At 40.6% G+C, this 23,953-nt stretch overlaps 1 protein-coding gene across 1 annotated transcript in view; it reads right to left on the bottom strand.

Annotated features, from left to right (window-relative positions):
- Positions 1-23,953, bottom strand: part of GRID2 (glutamate ionotropic receptor delta type subunit 2) — a 616,736-nt gene that overhangs the window by 99,269 nt on the left and 493,514 nt on the right. The window contains exon 13 of the mRNA XM_070756691.1: positions 7,309-7,475. Coding sequence (XP_070612792.1) covers positions 7,309-7,475 — 167 coding nt within the window. The remainder of the gene's footprint in view (positions 1-7,308; positions 7,476-23,953) is intronic.

Consider the following 23,953-nt stretch of genomic DNA (forward strand, 5'->3'; position numbering starts at 1 on the left):
GAATGTTTGCAACTGCCATTTGTTCCTTATATATAGTGTTGGGGGTGGAGATTTGGTTTGAATGTAGCAAATAGATTGGGTGACTATGTTTTAATTATTTGATTGGTTGGTGGAATTACATTTAGTTGAAGGATTGACATGGTGATGATTATGATATGTTTTTTTGTTTAAGGCTGGTAGGCGGGACGTGTCATCTCATTTGTTCATGCTGAGGGGGTGTTTTTCTATCTCTATGGCTTCCATAATTATTCTTCTGTATACATTTTCTGTTTTGGAAAGTAATTTAGTTTTTTCAAAGTCAATTTCGTGCCCTGTTTTTTTAATGTGCTGGACAAGGGAGGAAGTTTTTTCTTCTTCAGATAGATAGATAGATAGATAGATAGACAGACAGACAGACAGACAGACAGACAGACAGAGAGAGAGAGAGAGACAGACAGAGAGAGATTTCATATTAAAGAAAGTATGCCTTTCCTCCTCCTATCTTAAAAAAGAGGGAACACATGACTCACTGATGCATTTCAAACAGATCTCCTTCATACATAAGAATTTGAAGTATCGGAGTGAATGTTTGCCAATCCCACCGAGGAATTTTTTTTTTTTTGCTGCTACTTAGAATTCCGAGGCAGCTTCCTCATCAGAGAGGCAAAGGATGATTTGAAAAACCCACATGAGAGCAGTCATGGGGAAACTGTGCCAAGGGAGCTATGAAAACCCTCTCTCCCAAGAATGCTTCCCATCAATCCATCTGCTTGCTTCAAAACTGCTTTCCACTTTAAAACCAGCCACCTTCCTATTGGCCCTTTCTGCAGCGAAGGCCCCTTGGTCTCTTAAGGCTCAGTTTTCAATACTGATCATCTAATTATTTTCTCATTATGCTAATAACCCTCATCTTTAGTCTCTTCTAACTCTGGAGTTTTCTCAAACATCTGCTCATCTAGGGATTCATCCCAATATTAAGTGAGCCACTAGACTAAATCCATTTTATTTTTTTTTGCAGATGAAAATCAGCACCCTACATCGATTTCCAAATGTATAGAAAAAATACATGTGCATTTGATGAATAGGGCACTCAGGGCTAAATTATAGGAAAAACATGAATGGTGAACAGAAATCCCTGATGCTTGTGCTTTTATTGCAAAAGTGCTATATGCTTTGAGGACGCTATTTATCCATATGTACATGCACAGTAATATATACCATATGTAAATATTCCATTGGAATTATCTTTAATTTTTCACCCTATAGATCTAGGGGAAGAGCCTTCTCTGTGGGGGCCCCGGCCCTCTGGAATCAGCTCCCCCTGGAGCTGGAGATTCACACTGCCCTCACCCTCCTTGCCTTCCGAAAGAGCTTAAAAACTCATCTTTGTCACCAGGCCTGTGTTTATTAGATCTTCCCCCGATCAACGAATAATTTCAGTACAATTTGTTGACGGAATGTTTAATGGAAATTTTTAAAGTTAGATTTCTAAGGATTGTTTTTATCTATATTAATTGGATTGATTTTACTATTGTCTTTTTGTATATGTTGTGAGCCGCCCTGAGTCCTTGGGGAAGGGCGGCATACAAATCCAATTAAATAATTAAATAATAATTTCATCTAGACATGAAAAACAAAGGACCAAACTAGATAATATAAGATACACACACACACACACGTCAACTCTGAAGTAAACATAGTCGAGGTCATTTTAGAAGCTTCAAGGTTATTACACAACAGAGGGAAGGGGAAAATATTTAGATTTTGTAGGTATTTGTAGCCAAAACATTAAAGCTTTTCTGTGGGAACCAAGGACATTCTCACAGGTAGCTGGCCAGAGGAGGAGTAAATTAACCAAGCAATCTGCCAGCACTTTGACTGAAAAGCATGACCAGTGATTTGGGGGAAGAGGAAATTTTTATCTTTTAATTAGGTGAAAACTGTGGGAATTTTTCAGAGTGCGATTTCACTAGATGTGCCAATATGATGTATCTAATAAAATTGTTCTTTGAGGAATTTTCCTAACTCAGAGTTCTACTTTCTATGGGTACATTACTTGGAACTCTAACAATAATGATAATGAAAAATATAATTACATAACAAATATAATATAATATACTGTAATATAATATAATAATATAATATTTCATGAACTGGGAGAACCATGTTAACCAAGTTAGCCAATGAATAGGCATAGCAACTAAGTCAGCCAATGGGAGCTAAACACTTCTGAGTCTGTGCAGAAAATTGAAACTGAAACGTAGCTTAAGGCTGCACGTGGCTCAGTTCACCCCACTCTGCTCTCTGTCCACTCTGTACTCTTAATCCACTCTGTGCTTGTCTGTTCTGCTGAAATGAAACTAACTCTCCTGTTTGTATTTACTTAAAGAAATAATCTACTTGTGATGTTGTATGATGTGTGTGTGTGTGTGTGTGTGTGTGTGTGTGTATGTATATATATATATATATATATATATATATATATATATATATATATATATATATACACTATCTTTATAAAGAAGTTAATGAATCCAGCTGAATGAATTATATGTGTGTGCTTTTGAAAATGGATTTTTGTGCAGCAAACTCTGATATAATGTAACATAACGTAACACAACACAACACAAAATAATATATTTCATGATATCAGATGAGGAAAAAAGAGTTAGGCCATTAAGGAAAACAGGTAACAAAATTATCTTGTTTTCTGTGTATCACATGAAAACAAAGGGCTGTTAAAGAGGCTGAAAGTAATAAACTTAATAAATATGGCTCAACTGCAGTGCAAGGAATGTACTTCTGCTGTTTTTAAATCCATTTCTTTATAAAACAATGTTAATAAAGTCAGATAAAATATTTCTTTGTTTAAAAGAGTAGTCTGAGAAAAACCTAAACATTTAAAACAAAAACACCTTGTGATTTAAAACAAAGCCACTTTGTGACGTGTAACACATACTACAATCTTATTATGATAAAAAATTATGGCTGCTCAGCACGAGACCTTATGCTGAAGCTGTTGTTGCGGAATATGTGCTAATATTATAATATATGCATATTTCTAAGAGCAGTTTGGAAAGAGGCATGAGGCAATGCAAAATTTATTCAAGGGCGTGATTTACACCTCTATGGGAAATAAGTAAAGCTGTGGTTTGCATCTCCAGATGTTCAGGTTTTCTTCTGCTATTTTGTGCCTACTCGTCCTTCCAATTTGCTGTTGTTTATGTATTGCAAGCAAGACCCATACAAAAGCAATAGACAAAAGTGCTAGGCATAACCATATATACCCTATCCCAATTAAAATGATAAGAATATTGATGATGTAAATTTGGAAAATATAAACAAGGCTTAATTACTTAGTTCCATAGCCTCTAGTTTTGAAATAACTGTTCTCCTGATTACAGGCTTCTGTTATATATGCCAATTTACTGTAGAATCTGACTAATGTAGCAATTCCATAGGTCAACCCTGCAATCCAAACCCACTGGAAATTAATCTCAAAAAAAGAGCAATGCCAGAAATTCAATTTATGCAACCATATAAAGTCTTTTTACAGTTTGCAGAGAAGTACCGTATTTTTCGGAGTATAAGATGCACCTTAGTTTTGGGGGAGGAAAACAAGAAAACAAGACCTCTGCCTCCCAGAAGTTTGCCAAACAGCAAAGAGCAAACAGCACAGATAATATACACTGTTTGTTGTGTAATTCTGTGCATGTGAGCCTGACCCACAGAAATAGCCAAGAATTGGAGAAATATACATGATGGCAGTATATTAATCCCATAAAGTTTTCTTAAATAACTCCTCCCAATTATTTAAATAGATCTACTCCAAACATGACTAAGTCAGGGTTTAACTCGGCTGCCTTATCTTAATACTAATATTTAATACTAAAGCAGGACTTTTCAGATTATAGTTTTACAGATCTTTAAAATCGATGTGGCTTTCTGGAAGTATTCTCTGCTATTTAAAAGAAGATACAATAGCACTGGACCTCTTCACATCAAGCATTTATTTTAAAAAGCGTCTTCATTTTATTTATTTATTTATTTATTTATTACTTAGATTTGTATGCCGCCCCTCTCCGAAGACTCGGGGCGGCTCACAACATGTAAAAAACAAATCATAAGCAATCCGACAGATTTAAAATATTTAAATATTTAAAAAACCCCATATGCTAACAGTCACACACACAGACATACCATGCATAAATTAAACGTGCCCGGGGGAGATGTTTCAGTTCCCCCATGCCTGCCGGCAAAGGTGGGTTTTAAGGAGTTTACGGAAGGCAGGAAGAGTAGGGGCAGTTCTAATCTCCGGGGGGAGTTGGTTCCAGAGGGCCGGGGCCGCCACAGAGAAGGCTCTTCCCCTGGGGCCCGCCAACCGACATTGTTTAGTTGACGGGACCCGGAGAAGGCCCACTCTGTGGGACCTAATCGGTCGCTGGGATTCGTGCGGCAGGAGGCGGTCTCGGAGATATTCTGGTCCGATGCCATGAAGGGCTTTAAAGGTCATAACCAACACTTTGAATTGTGACCGGAAATTGATCGGCAACCAATGCAGACTGCGGAGTGATGGTGAAACATGGGCATACCTAGGTAGGCCCATGACTGCTCTCGCAGCTGCATTTTGCACGATCTGAAGTTTCCGAACACTTTTCAAAGGTAGCCCCATGTAGAGAGCATTACAGTAGTCGAATCTCGAGGTGATGAGGGCATGAGTGACTGTGAGCAATGAGTCCCGGTCCAGATAGGGCCGCAACTGGTGCACCAGGCGAACCTGGGCAAACGCCCCCCTCGCCACAGCTGAAAGATGTTGTTCTAATGTGAGCTGTGGATCGAGGAGGACGCCCAAGTTGCGGACCCTCTCTGAGGGGGTCAATAATTCCCCCCCCAGGGTGATGGACGGACAGATGGAATTGTCCTTGGGAGGCAGAACCCACAGCCACTCCGTCTTATCCGGGTTGAGCTTGAGTCTGTTGACACCCATCCAGGCCCCAACAGCCTCCAGGCACCGGCACATCACTTCCACCGCTTCGTTGACTGGGCATGGGGTGGAGATGTAAAGCTGGGTATCATCCGCATATTGATGATACCTCACCCCATGTCCTTGGATGATCTCGCCCAGCGGTTTCATGTAGATGTTGAATAGCAGGGGGGAGAGGACCGACCCCTGAGGCACCCCACAAGGGAGAAACCTAGGAGTCGACCTCTGGCCCCCCACTAACACCGACTGCGACCGGCCAGAGAGGTAGGAGGAGAACCACTGAAGGACAGTGCCTCCCACTCCCAACCCCTCCAGCCGGTGCAGAAGGATACCATGGTCGATGGTATCGAAAGCCGCTGAGAGGTCAAGGAGCACCAGGACAGAGGATAAACCCCTGTCCCGGGCCCGCCAGAGATCATCCATCAACGCGACCAAAGCGGTTTCCGTGCTGTAACCGGCCCTGAAACCCGACTGTTGGGGACCTAGATAATCGGCTTCTTCCAAGGACCGCTGGAGCTGGAGTGCCACCACCTTCTCGACAACCTTCCCCATAAAGGGAAGGTTGGAGACTGGACGATAGTTGTTAAGTTATCTAGAACAGTGTTTTTCAACCAGTGTGCCACGGCACACTAGTGTGCCGCGAGACATTGTCAGATGTGCCGTGAATTTCAGAGTCCTGAAATTCAAACACAAGGTCCTGGGAAAATCCAGAACGGCAATGCAAACTCCACAAGCACGATCAGATAATCTTCCACACTGCGAGGCCGGCACGCTGCCCATTTAACAGCAGCCCTAATTTCTTGAACCCCACCCAACCACAGGTGGACAATTGGACTCTATTATTTCCTGTAATACCTCCGAAGCTGTTCTCTCCTATGCATAGCTCTACGCATGCGTGGGTCTATCACTGCTTCCTCATCAGAGTCTATCGAAGATAAGGAAGATGATGACTGGCTTCTTCCTGGTCTGCCTGCCAGCCCCCCCCCCCCCCCCCTCTGAAGGTCCCATCTCACAGACCCTCCCTTCTTCAGAGGATAATTAGCTTTCCGAAGCTGTCGGCATCAAGACAGGCCTGTGACATTTGGATGTTTCACCCACATCCACCCTCACAGTCCTTGGGGCAGGAGCTGGGGCAGAGCTAACCACAACAATCATAAAGCAACTAGTCAAAGTGAGCACCCATAAGATCAGGGTATGGTCCAAAAAACGAAAGGTGACTTTCACGATGGCTTCTGATCTAGGCTTCCTTAGAAAGCATGAAGCAAAGTCTTGGTCCCAGCAAAACCCTCTTTTATTTACACAACTGTGAATCCTTTCCATTCACTGACCGCAAGGCTTGGCAAACAGGGATATTTATCAACACCAACCTTATCTCACTTGGAACGCTGCCAGAGAACTAGTTTCTAGAACTAGAACAGACGATGATCCTCCCCAATCTCCCCACTGTCCGAATCTGTTACCAGCTCTTCTGTGGATCATGGCTATGGACCTCCAAGACTTAACTCAACATTTAAATCATAACATTTCTTCAAGGCTTTGCTGACCCTCTGCAAGGACATTACACCCCTCCCCTCAAGGTCTGTGGGCTACAGGTTGAGAACCACTGTCATAATCTTCTCTACTGGAAGATCTTAAGCATAAAACGTATCAGGAAAGACTTAATGAACTCCATCTGTATAGACTGGAGGACAGAAGGAAAGGATTGAAACATTTAAAAATGTCAAAGGGTTAAATATGGTTCAGGAGGGAAGTGTTTTTAATAGGGAAGTGAACACAAGAACAAGGGGACACAATCTGAAATTAGTTGGGGGAAAGATCAAAAGCAACGTGAGAAAATATTATTTTACTGAAAGAGTAGTAGATGCTTGGAACAAACTTCCAGCAGACATGGTTGGTCAATCCACAGTAACTGAATTTAAACATGCCTGGGATAAACATATATCCATTGTAAGATAAAATACAGGAAATAGTATAAGGGCAGACTAGATGGACCATGAGGTCTTTTTCTGCCGTCAGTCTTCTATGTTTCTATGTTACTGCAACAGCTGCCTCTTTACTATGCATTCCAGCTTTTTATCATTGTCTTCTGACCACATTCAAGCATTTTAAAAAAAAAGTTTTTTGTAAAAAGTTGACAATTGCCATCCTTCTCCACAATCAAAATCAGCACGATCCTGTTGAACTGCTTTATGGTCAATTACAATATAAACTATCCAAGGTTTGTTCTTATGGATGCATCATAATTATGCTCCAATACATTTAGTTATAAATAAGGTGATATATTTTTTGGCGCAAACAAAACCAAAAGTTCCCAACAACTTTGGTATTCTTCTAAACAACATTACCTTTGTGAGAAGACGTCTCTGTAGGGGCTTCCATGTTGAAGAGCAATTCCGTATCCTCGATCTGCAATAGTATTTCCAATGGTGTAGAAAGAACAATCTGGATCATTTAGAGCAACGTATTCCAAAACAGCAGCATCCCAAACAAAGGCATAATTTCCATATTTGACCTGAAACCACAAAAGAAAATAAATGACCCAATTTTGCTTTGAAATTTTTTTCTACGAAAAATCCACCGCAGTTATGAGCAGAAACAGTACCCTTTGCAGGCTATTTGAAAGAGTGAGAGTGAGAACTTACCTTCTAGGAATTATGAGAGGATAACACACTAAAATGAACTATTACTTTATAATACAGATATTAACAGCCACCAGGTTAGCACTTGCTCAGACATGGAATAATGACCCCCCCAAGAAGAAATAGTTATAAAAAATGTTGGATTGTGCAGAAATGAGCAGGCTTACTATAGAATTCCAGAACGATCAATGTATGCATGGCTTGAAAATACTAATAATAATAATAATAATAATAATAATAATAATAATAATAATAATAATAGGACTAATACTGGCGGCACAAGAACAGGCCATTAGAACAAATGCTGTCAAAGCCAGAATTGAAAAATCAACAGACGATCCAAAGTGCAGACTCTGTAAAGAAACAGATGAAACAATCGATCACATACTCAGCTGCTGCAAAAAGATCGCACAGACAGACTACAAGCATAGACATGATGCTGTGGCACAGATGATCCACTGGAACTTGTGCCGGAACTACCATTTACCAGTGGCAAAGAACTGGTGGGATCATAAGCCTGAAAAAGGGGTCGAAAATGAGCAAGCAAAACGCCTGTGGGACTTCCGACTTCAGACTGACCGAATTCTGAAGCATAACACACCAGACATTGTGATTGTGGAGAAAAAGAAAGTATGGATCATCGACATCGCAATCCCAGGAGACAGCAGAATTGAGGAGAAGCAGCTAGAGAAATTAGTGAAATACGAAGATCTAAAAATCGAGCTGCAACGACTCTGGCATAAGCCAGTGAAAGTGGTCCCAGTGGTACTTGGATCGCTGGGCGCAGTGCCAAAGGATCTCAGCGGACGTTTGAAAACCATCGGAATTGACAAAATCTCCATCTGTCAATTGCAAAAGGCCGCTTTACTGGGATCGGCAAACATAATTCTCCACTATATCACGCAGTCCTAGGTGCTTGGGAAGCGCCCGACTGGTGATGAAATACGAAATCCAGCATAGTGATCTCATTTGTTGTGTTGTACTGACATAATAATAATAATAATAATAATAATAATAATAATAATAAATATGTATATAAGTAATTAGAAATTAGAAATTTATAGTCATAAGAGTTTTGTGTAAATACTATGTAAAGATTAATATATAAATAAACTAGTGATAAGATAGTTAGATAATAATGCATTGAGATGGATATGCTGATGCTACAGAAATGTAAGAGAACAGTTACTTGAATGATTTGTTAATGTCTTTCATGTGTTTGTATTGGTTTAAAAATTTAATATATATTTTTTTAAAAAGAGTGAGAGGGCATCATCTTGAGTGAAATGAAAATGAAAAATATCCCAGCCAGAAACCTGTTTCGTTTTATAGGCCACCTTGTTTCATTAAACTTAAGTGGCCAACTGTAAAGGAAGAGTTAGGCTAGCACAATTCATGGAATGACATGTGCTCCATGGGGAATTGTCCTTGATACTGATTCAGAAGATACAATTAATGCTGAATACCATGGCCAGGTTATTAACTGGCCTGTCAACTATATTAAAATATATCCACCGTTGTGACCAAACCGGGTTCAAAGTCCAAGGTATTATTAGATGAAGTTCTAAACAATTCAATTACACCAGCCCCCAAGCTATTACAATCTTCACGGAGGCTACCACTTGAGATGATCAACACAAATGTTAATGGAAATAGCACCAATTCTGTCAACGATCTCCTCTCTGATAGTATTCCAGTTCTAATGGTCTTATATTTTAAGTGTTTTCATGGCTTCCTTTTATTCCTTGACATTGTTTCATTGCATCACTGTAAAATACTTAAAGAAAACCAACAAATACTACTACTACTACTACTACTACTACTAATAATAATAATTTATTAGATTTGTATGCCGCCCCTCTCCGCAGACTTGGGGCGGCTAACAACAATAATAAACACAACATGTACAATCCAATAATAAAAAACAACTAAAAACCCCTATTATAAATCCAAACATACACACAAACATACCATGCATGACTTGTAATGGCCGATGGGGAAGAGCTATCTCAACACCCCCATGCCTGGCGGTATAAATGAGTCTTGAGTAATTTATGAAAGACGGGGAGGGTGGGGGCAGTTCTAATCTCCGGGGGGAGTTGGTTCCAGAGGGCCGGGGCCGCTACAGAGAAGGCTCTTCCCCTGGGGCCCGTCAAACGACATTGTTTAGTCAACGGGACCCGGAGAAGGCCAACTCTGTGGGACCTTATCGGTCGCTGGGATTCGTGCGGTAGCAGGCGGTTCCGGAGGTAATCTGGTCCAATGCCATGTAGGGCTTTAAAGGTCATGACCAACACTTTGAATTGTGACCGGAAACTGATCGGCAGCCAATGCAAGCCACGGAGTGTTGAAGAAACGTGGGCGAATCTTGGAAGCCCCACGATGGCTCTCGCGGCTGCGTTCTGCGCGATCTGAAGTTTCCGAACACTTTTCAGAGGTAGCCCCATGTAGAGAGCGTTGCAGTAATCGAACCTCGAGATGATGAGGGCACGAGTGACTGTGAGCAATGACTCCCTGCCCCAGCTGTTGCAACCTCTACTATCCAAACTATTTATTTTATTTATTTATTTATTTATTCTTTGTCCAATATACAATACATATGAAAGGGAATAGACATTAAGTGATATATAAAATAAAGAAGTGAAGAGGAAGAGAAGTAGGTGGGAAGGGAAGAATATATATGATAAAATGGAAAGGAAAGACAATTGGACAGGGCACGAAAGGCACATCAGTGCACTTATGTACGCCCCTTACTGGCCTCTTAGGAACCTGGAGAGGTCAATCGAGGAGAGTCTGAGGGAGAAATGTTGGGGGTTGACACTATTGAGTAGGTAATGAGTTCCATGCTTCGACGACTCGATTGTTAAAGTCATATTTTTTACAGTCAAGTTTGGAGCGATTAACATTGAGTTTGAAGCTGTTGCATGCTCTTGTGTTGTTGCGGTTGAAGCTGAAGTAGTCGTTGACTGGAAGGACATTACAGCGAATGATTTTGTGGGCCATACTTAAATCTTGTTTTAGGCGCTGCAGTTCTAAGCTTTCAAGATCCAGGATAGTTAGTCTGTTTTCGTAGGGTATTCTGTTTCCGTCTTTCTTATTGACAGTTGTTACATTTGGTCTGTTATTTGGCAGATGTTTCTCTGTTTGAATTCGACAATCCCAGAGCACTTAGCTTTTTCATTTTGTACGATTTTCTCTATGTCCAACTGTTCATGCTTTCAGGCAAACCATCTTCTTGTCTTCAGTGTGCTTGATGTGGTCAGCTTGAGGGATGCTTGGGTAGAAACATAGAAACATAGAAGACTGACGGCAGAAAAAGACCTCATGGTCCATCTAGTCTGCCCTTATACTATTTTTTGTATTTTATCTTAGGATGGATATACGTTTAATCCAGGCATGTTTAAATTCAGTTACTGTGGATTTAACAACCACGTGTGCTGGACGTTTGTTCCAAGGATCTACTACTCTTTCAGTAAAATAATATTTTCTCCCATTGCTTTTGATCTTTCCCCCAACTTTTTGATATTTGCAATAAATAAACAACTTTTCTTCTAGTAATCCTGCAGCTGCTGGCCCTGACTGATCAGCCAAGAATCCTGAGTTCTACAGCCCATTTGTTACTAGATGTCTAGCAAATCCAGTATGAGTTTGTGTAAATTACATCTCCTTCTGCCAACCTAGCAGTTTGAAAGTATATAAAAATGCAAGTAAAAAAATAAAAATAATTCTCACTGGCTCAAGGTTGGCAGACTTCTATCCTTCTGAGGTCAGTTATAAGGACCCAAATTGTTGGGGGCAACATACTGACTCTGTAAACCACTTAGAGAGGGCTTCAAAGCTCTATGAAGTAGTGTATAGGTTCTATTGTAATTACTAAGTGATTCTAGATGGTTCACTGGGTTATATAGGCTGAATAAGATTGTTAATAACAGTTGTAATATATTTCTCAAAAATGCAGTTTCTCCTTTAGTAAAATAAAATAGTTCTCCTAATTAAAAGTTGCTGAAAAATGGAAAATTATCATATTAACCTGGACCACGCAATCCTCTCTCATCTTTACATCCGCCGTTTCCCTGTTATCTACATCTATATCTGCTATTTCATCAAATAAATTCTTTTATCAGCTTGTGTCAGCTTCATTCTTTGCACATTGCCTTTTCTCTAGCTGTCTGAAGAAGGTGATTGCTTTCTCTCTTGGGCCTCACACCTTACGTTTTCTTTAATACTCCAACCAATGACAGCAGCTCCAAAGGAAAGCCAAGGGAAATTCATTAAATTTGTAATGTCAACTTGGAATAAATATGTAACAACTTACATAAACAACACAATTTACAGAACAAACTTCCTGGGCTATGTAAATCAAAGGGGAATTATAAAAAAGAAAATCCTGGCAGAATATTAAATTACACCCCATCGTTATTAGATTACTGTTCAATGTTATAGATGATATTTTCAAAATCTGTTTATTTGTAGGAATTACTGAAATGTACCAGCCTAGTTCCTTTCTTCTGAAAAGACACTTTGGCTTTGTGATGCATGGTTTCAACCCCATCTTTACCCCAAAAGCATATTTCATGTTTTTTTGAATAAACAAACCAAAGGGTACAAATGTATAAGAGGGTGAAGTTGCTCATAATGCTGAAGATAAACTTTAGGAAGAGATCTAATGAGATAATAGTGGGCTGATTTTGCTAGTGTTCTGCCCCAGCTATGTTCTGTCGAGCTCTCTGGTAGAATCCTCCCGAAAATTCACAGGTACAAATTTCAGACACACACACGTTTGAAAATTCAAAACAATGTTCTTTATACCGAAAATGCAAATAAACTAAGCGCTCTTTTGGGATAGCAAAGAGCACTCATCTCCAAACAAACTGGTAATTTGTACAAGTCCCTTATCAGTTCTGGGATACTTAGCTTGCAGCTGTGAGGCAATTCACAGTCCTTCTTCTTTCACAAAGTGAAACACACTTTGCCCTGGTTTAGTTTCAAAGCAGGGAAAAATCAGCACACAAAACGTCAAAGTCAGCAAAGCAGTCACGAAACAGAACGATCAGATAATCCTCCTCAATGGCCAAACCCACAGGCTGCTCTTTATAGCAGCCTCACTAATTACCACAGCCCCACCCAACCACAGGTGGCCTCATTTTCTTTGATAATAATCTCTCAGTTGTTGCTGCCTATGCATCGCTCTCCGCATGCGTGGCTGCATCATTAACTCTTGTTCTGAATCCAAGGAGGAGACAGATAATTGATCTCCTTCTGAGCTGTCTGCCCCACTCTCCTCCTCCCTGTCACTCCTGTCTTCTGGGTCAGAGGAGCCTTCATCAGCAGATTCCACCAGGGGCAAAACAGGCCTGCAGCATGTGGATGTCTCCCCCACATCCACAGTCCTAGGGGCAGGAGCTGGGCCAGAGCTAACCACAACAAGCTACGGACCACAAAGAATGCAGCACACATAAAGTCTGTGTAAACCTTAGTTCACTAATTAAGGACTACTAAACAACTTTCTTACTTTTCTTATAGAAGTTATAGAAGGTTTCAGCCTTACTTATTAACTGAGGCAAAGAATATGTTAATTCAGAGCAGCCCATAGATTTCTTTTCATAGCAGTCATGAGCAGGAAGAGATCAATATATTGAGTTGCATAAACTTAAAAATGATGAGTAGATCAGCTTGATCAGCAGGTGTGGAAAATGAAAATATCGGTTAATTCTACTTCTGCCTGGTTTCTTATGCTGTTTATCACTTAGTGGTAAATGTAATTTCAGGGTTCAGCTAGAAAATGAACATGCTACTTTCTTTTAGCAAATGGTACTATATTTTTACGTGGAATATTATAAATACATTAGATATCTTAGAGAAGGGGAAAAGAAAAAATATGATTTCATTTATTTGCTATAATTTTATGCAATGATTGTCCTTCAAGCCAACTCCTGAAAAGGAAAAGGGAATAAAATAAAATAAAATAAAAGGCAGGGATTGATTTAAAGATGGAAAAATTAAGGAACAGGAAGGATAAGCTTGAAGAAGAAAAATGATCAAGGTTTGTATTTAATGCGAATCTCGCTTATCTCAATTTTCCAAATCCACATACGAACCCCTCGTCATACGAGCTTTTCGAGATATGAACCCGGGGTTTAAGATTTTTTTGCCTCTTCTTCCAAACTATTTTCACCTTACGATCCCGCTGCCGCCACTGGGATGCCCCGCCTCCAGACTTCCGTTGCCAGGCGAAGGCTCCCCTCATTGGGAAACCCCACCTCTGGATCTTCCTTTGCCAGTGAAGCGCCCATTTTTACAATGCTGGGATTCCCCTGCTGGGATTCCCCTGCAGCATCGTAAAAACGCGGAAGTCCGGAGGTGGGGTTTCCCATGGAGGGGAGCCTCAGGGGAATCTCACCAGCGTGAAAACGGGCGCTTTGGCTGGCAAAAGGGGTGAATTTTGGGCTTGCACGCATTAATCGCTTTTCCATTGATTCCTATGGGAAACATTGTTTCGTCTTACAAACTTTTCACCTTACAAACCTCGTCCTGGAACCAATTAAGTTCATAAGACAAGGTATCACTGTACCTTGATGTGAATGACTGGTGCATCTTATACTCCTAAAAATACTATAATTTCTTTTGAGACTACAGAGGTACCATTGTTGACTTACCCGCTACATTATGTATTACTTAAGATCTTTAGTTTTTTTGCAGTCTTGGTTCATACCAACGAATGCTAAAAGATGCTATACTAGGAATTTAAATTCAAGGTATATGAGTCACCTTCATTAAATTATAATGCAGCTGTATTATTGGTGCAGACAGGCATATACGTCTAGCTGGTTATAGCATTTTTAGAACTGATCTCAGTATTATCGTCTGAAACAGATGAACTTTCAAGGTTCCCCCCCCCCAGTGCTGTAACTCTATTACCCAGAAGAAGTAAAGAAAAGCTATTCAAGATAGGACTCAATCATCTGAATATCATATTCTGCACAGAGAACATTTGAATTCCTACATTCCGCATTTCAACATTATTATATTGCCATTTCATGTGGAGATAATGGTATTTCGGAGTAGTAGAAAATTGGAATTTGGGACACAGGCTTTCTTCCATAACCACTTGGGATCAGAAAAGCAGAACTAGCATAAAGGAGACATATTGTCATTCATCGGGAATCATGATTTTCCAGTTAAATAGGGTAAAAACTATGAGCGCTACCAACTAAATCTTTATTTCCATCACATTTTGCTAGCGCTCACACATATCTGCTACCACCAGGGAGTCATCGTGCATGAGATCGAAAGGAAAAGTAGGATCATTTGATGAAAATCCCCCAGTTGATATTACAAACCAGACAATGCTTGGGTTGATAACAATCATTTTTACTCCTGTGCTGAATTGGAAGTAAAGCTACTAGATGCATTTGTGGCTCATACACGAGGGTTGGCCAGAACGTAATGCACCACATATTTCCCCTTCAACAATTATTTATTGAACACAATGAAACTTACACACGAGTAAGAATGCTGTTTCCTCTACACTCCCTATTTGGGCAACTCCAAATCTCAAATAGCAAATGCTCTGTCCTACACATTGGGAAGAAGAATCTGAACTCCAAATACGAACTGAATAATCAAATTATCACAGATAATCCCCACTCGGTTAAAGACCTTGGTATACTAATAACAAAAGATTTAAGTGCCAAAGCCCACTGCAATAATATAGTCTGTACAATTCCTTTAATCAGTCCTTAAGTACTTAGCTTGCAGCTGTGAAGAAACTTCACACCCCTTCTTCTTCCAACGAAGTGAGACACACACACACTTTGCTCTGCTTTGGTTTCAAAGTTGTGAAAAATCAATAAACAAAGTCCGGAAACAGCAAGGCAATCCTGAAGAACAATGATTAGATAATCTTCCACAACGGCCAAACCCACACGCTGCTATTTATATCAGCAGCCCTAATTACTGGAGCCCCACCCAAACACAGGTGGCCTCTCTTATCTCCTGTAATATGTCCTCAATTGGTCTCTTCTACGCATAACTCTGCGCCTGTGTGGGTCCAAGCCTTCCGCATCCGAATCGACTGAAGATAATGGAGATTGACTTCCTGGGCTGTGTGCCAAGCCCCCCTCTTCCAAGTCACTCCCGCCTTCTTCTTCGTCCGAGGAAACTGAACTGCCTGACTCTGTCGGCAATAAAACAGGCCTATGACATGTTGAAGTTTTCCCCTGCCTCCACCTCCACATTCCCTGGGGCAGGAGCTGGGCCAGAGCCAACCACAACACTAATGTATGTATATTACTATACTGTACTGTACTGTAGGAATGTTTAAAATAAATAAAATGAAATAATGAAATAGAAAGAATTATTATAGTAATTTAACGCAGGATATTTCTGATTTTAATTTTTTTAAAAAATTAAACATACAAGTCCTGGAGCTTTCTTGCTGTGATCCACAAACTGTTTTTTTTTAAGTATCGAGAAAGTATTCCTCTCTTAATGTCAGTGATTCATTACTAACTCCAACGCAATTAACCCAGTTTAACAAGGGAGAAATATCCACTTTCGGCACAGTCAATCTTTGCTGCCTTTTTAAAACATAGCTTTCAGGTTGCTTGGATACAGGGAAGAAGCCCTGTAGATGAAACTAGAGCTCTCCAAGGAGAATCATATTCACAGGGAGAACACGAAAAATAATAACCTTAGATGACAATGTCAAACTGACCTTATAGCACCGTAGCTACAACCTACCCAATGCAAGTTGCTATGGTACTGCTTCAATTCACCGAAATAAACAGAAAGTAAGCAAGGATGGTGATTGCTAGGCAGCTCACAAGGTTGTTACGATGAGCTGTGACTGTGAGAATAACTTGGAGGACACGAGGAAAGGCTGTAGTGGTCTGCTAAGCAAAATCTGAGTCCAAAGGAAGGATGAGGGTAGAGAAAGCATCTCAGAAAGCATCTTCACTATTTCTCTGGAAAGCAAAGGCAGAATAGAGAAAGTTCCTTCAGATGTGCAAGATCTTAAGAATCGCAAGAGATGAAACAATAGTACATAAAGGGAAAGAAATTAGAATCCTTAAGCAAATACAGTGGTACCTCATCTTACGAACGCCTCTTCTAACTGTTGTGATTCAGCCTGAGGCTCCTCAGGGAACGGCTGGGACTCTGCCGGATCCATGCTCAGAGGGGGAGGACGATGAGCAGGAGGGGGAGGACCAGGTAGAAGAGGAAGAGGAGGAGGGAGAGCAGCCTGAGACCCCCGGGGGGGGGGCTCTCCCCAGCGAGTAGCCTGGATTTATTAGATGAAGACGCCCAGGCTATCATAGATATGAGGCAGAGACGGGCAGCCCAAAGAAGGGGCCAATTAGCAAGGTATTTCCATCCCTGAATTGGTAACAGCTGGGTTTGGGTGTGGTTCTCCTCAGCAGGGTTGAAAAGGCAGGCCTGCCCTTACTGTATTGTGGAGAGTTATCTATTGGGAGTCCTGTGACCTTGCTTCGATTCTTGGCGTCTCTGATCCTGGCTTGTGGCTTCGAAGGCTGAAGACTTGGGGGAGGCGTGGATTTTATTACCTCCAGTGTTGTTTTTGCCAGCAAGAATCCTGTTTTATTGCCTGGCCGTCGTGAAACCTCTGTGAAGCTTCATAACGTTCCTGTCTGTAAGAACAGTTTTTGTTACCTGTGTTTGCTTTCAAATATATAAACTGCCTTTGCTTTTTACCAGTGTGTCTGGATACTCTTTTTAGTTGGTGTTGGCGTCTGGGGGGACCCAGACAGAACACTAACAAACTTTTCAAGATACGAACCCGGTGTTTAAGATTTTTTTGCCTCTTCTTCCGAACTATTTTCACCTTACGAACCCAAGCAGCTGCTGCTGGGATGAAGGGGTTTCTTTTTTCCCCCTTTTTTGAAGAAAGAAAAGGGAGGGGCGGCTTGGAGGAGGAAAGATTTTGCAGAGAACAAGGTGCTTGCAAAGGCACTGAAAGGGTGTCTTTTGAAGAAAGAAAAGGGAGGGGCAGCTTGGAGGAGGAAAGATTTTGCAGAGAACAACCTGCTTGCAAAGGCACTGAAACGGTGTCTTTTGAAGAAAGAAAAGGGAGGGGCAGCTTGGAGGAGGAAAGATTTTGCAGACAACAACCTGCTTGCAAAGGCACTGAAACGGCGTCTTTTGAAGAAAGAAAAGGGAGGGGCAGCTTGGAGGGGGAAAGAGTTTGCATTTAAAAAAGTAGGAGAACAGCGTGCTTGCAAAGGCACTGAAAGGGTGTCTTTTGAAGAAAGAAAAGGGAGGGGCGCCCCCTTGCCTTTCTTCCTTCCCACTCACCCTTTAGCCTAGCCTTGCTTCTTCCACCCACCCCCTTTAGCTGCTCCTCCCTGCCCTCTGTTCGCCTCCCTTCTAAAGTTTGGGATTTTCCTGAAGGATTTGCACGCATTATTTGCTTTTACATTGATTCCTATGGGAAACATTGTTTCGTCTTACGAACTTTTCACCTTACGAACCTCCTCCTGGAACCAATTAAGTTCGTATGATGAGGTACCACTGAGGTACCAAAAAAGTTAAGATACAACCGAAGAGGATATCGCCCATTGGCAGAACATTTAAACAAAAGGGAAATCCTCATCAGATGGTTAGTGCCAGAGGGCATGCTTATTACATGGAAAGGGAGAAAAATTAAAATAGATTAATTAATTAATGGCACAGGAATTTTATCAGGAATACATATTAGACGAAAGATCAGAAATAGAAAGTTAAAGCCAGGAAGAACAACCCTTAATAGATCTAGATAGTGGAAAAGAAGGAACATCCAAAAATAAAGAACAGGAAGAAGAACGAAGGCTAACAAAGGTGCAGAAAGAAAACAGAATAAATAGCAGGCAAATAAGAAACTAAAAGGATACGGAAACAGGGGTTAAGCTACTCTCAATTAACGTAAATGGTCTAAATTCATTTGTTAAACAAAAACGTATATTTAGTAAATATACTAAAGGCAGAATAGAGAAAGTTCCTTCAGATGTGCAAGATTCTGTTGTATATGGGCACCTTATGACAATCACAAACCACAGGAAGAGTGAAGGCTTGCATATAGAGTATATGTAAAGTTCTAGAGCCCACTGCAACAACATTGCCAAAAAGGCTTCTTCTCTGGTAATTTTGAACTGTTAACAAGAGCTTACAAAGCATTTGTCAGACCAATCCTAGAATACAGCTCGCCTGTATGGAACCCACATTGCATATCTGACATCAACAAAATTGAGAGAGTCCAGAAATATTTCACAAGAAGAGTCCTTCATTCCTCTTCTCACAACAAACTACCTTACTCCGCCAGACTTGAAATTCTTGGTTTAGACAACTTACAACTCCGTTGTCTCCGTTCCGACTTAATTATAGTTCATAAAATCATATACCGAAATGTCCTACCTGTTAACGACTTAATTATAGTTCATAAAATCATATACCAAAATGTCCTACCTGTTAACGACTACTTCACCTTCAACCGCAACAACACACGAGCACGAAATCGATTTAAACTCAATGTCAACCGCTCCAAACTTGACTGCAAAAAATACGACTTCAGCAACAGAGTCATCAACGCCTGGAATGCACTACCTGATTCTGTGGTTTTTACTCCTAACCCCAAAACCTTTAACCTTAGACTATCTACAATTGACCTCTCCCCCTTTCTAAGAGGTCTGCAAGGGGCGTGCATAAGCGCACCACTGTGCCTACCGTCCCTGTTCTATTGTTTGTTTGTTTGTTTATTTATTTATTTGTCCAATACACAAATACATAGGAAGAAAATAGACATGAAGTAATATATATAAGGATAAAAGTAAAAATAGAAGAGAAGATATATGAAAGGAAGAAAATATACATGATATATGAGATAAAGGAAAGACAATTGGACAGGGGACGAAAGGCACACTAGTGTACATTTTTCTTCTTTTGTTATTTTTGATCATTACTTATCTAATGTTTTATTTGTGCAAATTACCACCCTATAATTGTTTGACTAAATAAATAAATAAATGAATGAATGAATAAATATAGTATAAAATATAAACTTACTCACATTTGGTATTCCACAAAACAAACAGACCTTCCGCCCACTCATCACTGTGTGTCTTATAAATTGTTTTCTGATGCTAAATACTACAGGGCTTCAGGGATGCTCTGAGATTAGACAGGTAGATCACAGAGATACGTTCGTAAAAAGGAATGCAGGGTGACATCCTTTCTACTTGGGTTCATAGCTTTAGGCCAAGTGGGCACCTGAGCAATTATAAGAAAAACCCCAAGCATGTGAGATTTGCACAGTCCTGTAAGTTTCCTTTGATCAGGTTTTTGGGTGTTCAGTTTTTGTCCATTTTTCTGGGTCCCCGCCAGCTGTTAATCCAAAATAATTACATTCAGCATCTCTTTCCTTTTTTTAAAAAAAAAATAGCTGAGAAATATTTCAGAAATACATTCCAGAACAGCCCCTGTGTTAGCTGTACAACAGCAGCAAAAGCATCCTCGAATATAGCTCATCTGTCTGGAACCCTCACCACATCTCAGACATCAACACTCTCGAAAACGTCCAAAGATATTTCACCAGAAGAGCCCTCCACTCCTCCACCCGAAACAGAATCCCCTACGAAAACAGACTAACCATCCTGGATCTCGAAAGCTTAGAACTGCGGCGCCTAAAACACGATTTAAGTATTGCCCACGAAATCATTCGCTGTAATGTCCTTCCGGCCAACGACTACTTCAGCTTCAACCGCAACAACACAAGAGCATGCAACAGCTTCAAACTCAATGTTAATCGCTCCAAACTTGACTGTAAAAAATATGACTTTAACAATCAAGTCATCGAAGCGTGGAACTCATTACCGGACTCAATAGTGTCAACCCCCAACCCCCAACATTTCTCCCTCAGACTCTCCACGATTGACCTCTCCAGGTTCCTAAGAGGCCAGTAAGGGGCGTACATAAGTGCACTGATGTGCCTTTCGTCCCCTGTCCAATTGTCTTTCCTTTCCCTTTTATCATATATATTCTTTCCTTCCCACCCACTTCTCTTCCTCTTTACTTCCTATCTTTACTTCCTATCTTTTATATATCACTTAATGTCTATTCTCTTTCATATGTATTGTATATTGGACAAAGAATAAATAAAAATAAAAATAATAAACAAACCAAATGTCCTGTTGTGACGTGGATTTTCAAATGCTTGGAATCTAAATGAGAAAATGATTATTTCTTCTTTCTGGGAAAGACTTCTGGATGGTGTTGTACCAGTGATGGGTGATGTACCTACGGGTAGAGTCAAGTATGCAGAACTGGTAGAAAAATGTTGAATGTTTTTCTTTTTTTTCCCCTTCTGGGCTCTGGGTATGTTTTTCCCATTGCAGTAAATGGGGTTGAATGTGTATAATTTTAGAAGAGCTGTGCATTTGTGTGTGTATGTGTTGTGGTTAGCTCTGGCCCAGCTCCTGCCCCGAGGACTGTGGATGTGGGGGAGACATCCACATGCCGCAGGCCTGTTTTGCCCCCGGTGGAATCTGCTGATGAAGGCTCCTCTGACCAAGAAGACATGAGTGACAGGGAGGAGGAGAGTGGGGCAGACAGCTCAGAAGGAGATCAATTCTCTAGCTCCTCCTTGGATTCAGAACAAGAGTTAATGATCCAGCCACGCATGCGGAGAGCGATGCATAGGCAGCAACAACTGAGAGATTATTATCAAAGAAAATGAGGCCACCTGTGGTTGGGTGGGGCTGTGGTCATTAGTGAGGCTGCTATAAAGAGAAGTCTGTGGGCTTGGCCATTGTGGAGGATTATCTGATTGTTGTGTTTTGTGCCTGCTTTGCTGACTTTGACATTTTGTGTGCTGATTTTCCCCCGCTTTGAAACTAAACCAGAGCAAAGTGTGTTTCACTTTGTGAAAGAAGAAGGACTGTGAATTGCCTCACAGCTGCAAGCTAAGTATCTCAGAACTGATAAGGGACTTGTACCAATTACCAGTTTGTTTGGAGACCAGTGCTCTTTGCTATACCAAAAGAGGGCTTGGTTTAAGTGACTTTTCATTATAAAGAACATTGTTTTGAATTTTCAAACGTGTGTGTCTGAAATTTGTACCTGTGAATTTTCAGGAGGAGTCTACCAGAGAGCCTGACAGAACAGTATGTAGATACACATACAGTTTATATAGTACATAATGTATATTTTGTGTGCCTGTGTGTAATATATATGTACACATATGGCATATATACAGTACCTAGAATTAAATAATATATATTGGATATTCAGTAATGGTAAATAGATAGGGAAATTGTATCTCTTTGAGGCAAGGAGAGGCCAGGCACCCTAACCCTAACCCTTGACTTGAGTGACGTCACATTGGCCACGTTTAAGCCAGTCACATGACCTTTAAACCACCTCATGTCACATGATCATCAAGCCACTCCCACCCAGTCACATGATTATCAAGCCACACCCACAAAATAAGCCACGCCCACAGCAGGGCAATAAATTTTTTGGCAGCCCACCACTGGTTATAACTCTTCTTCAGACTCTCTATCCCTCCAGCTTATACCTCCTGTCTACTACAAAGGCTCAGCCTTGTTCACCAATCTGCCTGCCACATCCACTCAAATTGCAGAAGACGCCCCTGTATCATTTTGTGCTATAGTGTACCTGGAACATCTATTTTCTCTATTAGAAACACCATATCCAGTTAGGTCCCACAGAGTTGGCCTTCTCTGGATCCTGTCGACTAAACAATGTCGTCTGGCGGGACCCAGGGGAAGAGCCTTCTCTGTGGCGGCCCTGACCCTCTGGAACCAGCTCCCCCCGGAGATTAGGATTGCCCCCACCCTCCTTGCCTTTCCTAAACTTCTTAAAACTCACCTGTGCCGTCAGGCATGGGGGAATTGAGACATTTCCCCCTGACTTATATAGTTTTATGTATGGTATGCTTGCGTTGAATGGTTTTAAATTAATGGGTTTTTAGATACTTTTTAAGTATTAGATTTGTTTATTATATACTGTTTTATTGTTGTGAGCTGCCTCGAGTCTATGGAGAGGGGCGGCATACAAATCTAATAATAAATAATAATAATAATAATAATAATAATAATAATAATAATAATAATAATAATAATTTCATGTAAATTGGTAGAGTAATAGTCACCAGCAATCAGGCCATAGGCAATCGACAATCCGGCCACCAACTATTAGCTACGGTATATCTAACCACGATTGTGTACGTTTAACCTACTTCTGCTTGTTAGAATTGCAGCTCATGCCCAATATCCATTTTCCTACCTTCTTGATGCTGCTGACACGATTATATGTTATGGCTATTGACAAATGGATTCAGAATTTTAAAAAGCTCCCAACTGTGTAAAGTAGCTGAAAACAATCTCATATCTCAAACGGAGGTAGGTGACAGAATTTTAATTGCAATATGTATTGTTGTGAGAGAGGAATCTAGCCACCTTATTTGAGCAATTTATATTGCAGGAGTTTTATGAGAAAGGCTTTTATGAAAAACAACAACAGCAACTGGGAAACCATCCAGTTAAATGTTAACTATCTCCATTCGCCTTCTGGCCATTCACTATATTGGAAGATGTTATCATCACACTCCGCCTCTTCTTCCTCCTCCTTCCTAAAATGCCAAAAGTTCAGTTATTATGAATTTTATAGGCACCTAGATATATACCTTTTACTACTTTGCTTTGAATTACATTAAATGTGCAGAGAATGTGCAGGTTTTGAAAAAAAGCACCTGATAATAAATGAAATCAGAATTAGGGTAGATGAAATCTAATCTCTTTTTTTTTTCAAATTCTCAACATCATTTGTAGTTTGCATTCTTACTTTGTGATTCAAATTGCTGCTGGATCTAGGTAAATTTTTAGAGTTACTATATTCTAGGAAGGATGGAAAGAAGGAAAGAAGGAAGGAAGAGAGGAGGAAGGAATGAAAGAAGGAATGAAAGAAGGAAGGAAGGAAATGTCATTTACAGAGGCCTATTTCTAGGTTCTATCATATCTCAAGACCCAAAATGGTCACCTAATATCAAAAACATCATCAAAAGAGCACAACAAAGAATGTTCTTTCTGCGCCAGCTCAGGAAGCTCAAACTGCCCAAGGAACTGCTGATCCAGTTCTACAGAGGAATCATTGAGTCTGTCATCTGCACCTCTATAACTGTCTGGTTTGGTGCTGCAACCCAACAAGACCGACACAGACTTCAGAGGAGAATCAGAACTGCAGAAAAAACAACCTGCCTTCCATTGAGGACTGGTATACTGCACGAGTCAAAAAGAGGACGGGGAAAATATCTACTGACCCCTCGCATCCTGGACACAAA

This window comes from Erythrolamprus reginae, chromosome 7 (assembly GCF_031021105.1).
Source record: "Erythrolamprus reginae isolate rEryReg1 chromosome 7, rEryReg1.hap1, whole genome shotgun sequence".
Lineage (NCBI taxonomy): Eukaryota > Metazoa > Chordata > Lepidosauria > Squamata > Dipsadidae > Erythrolamprus > Erythrolamprus reginae.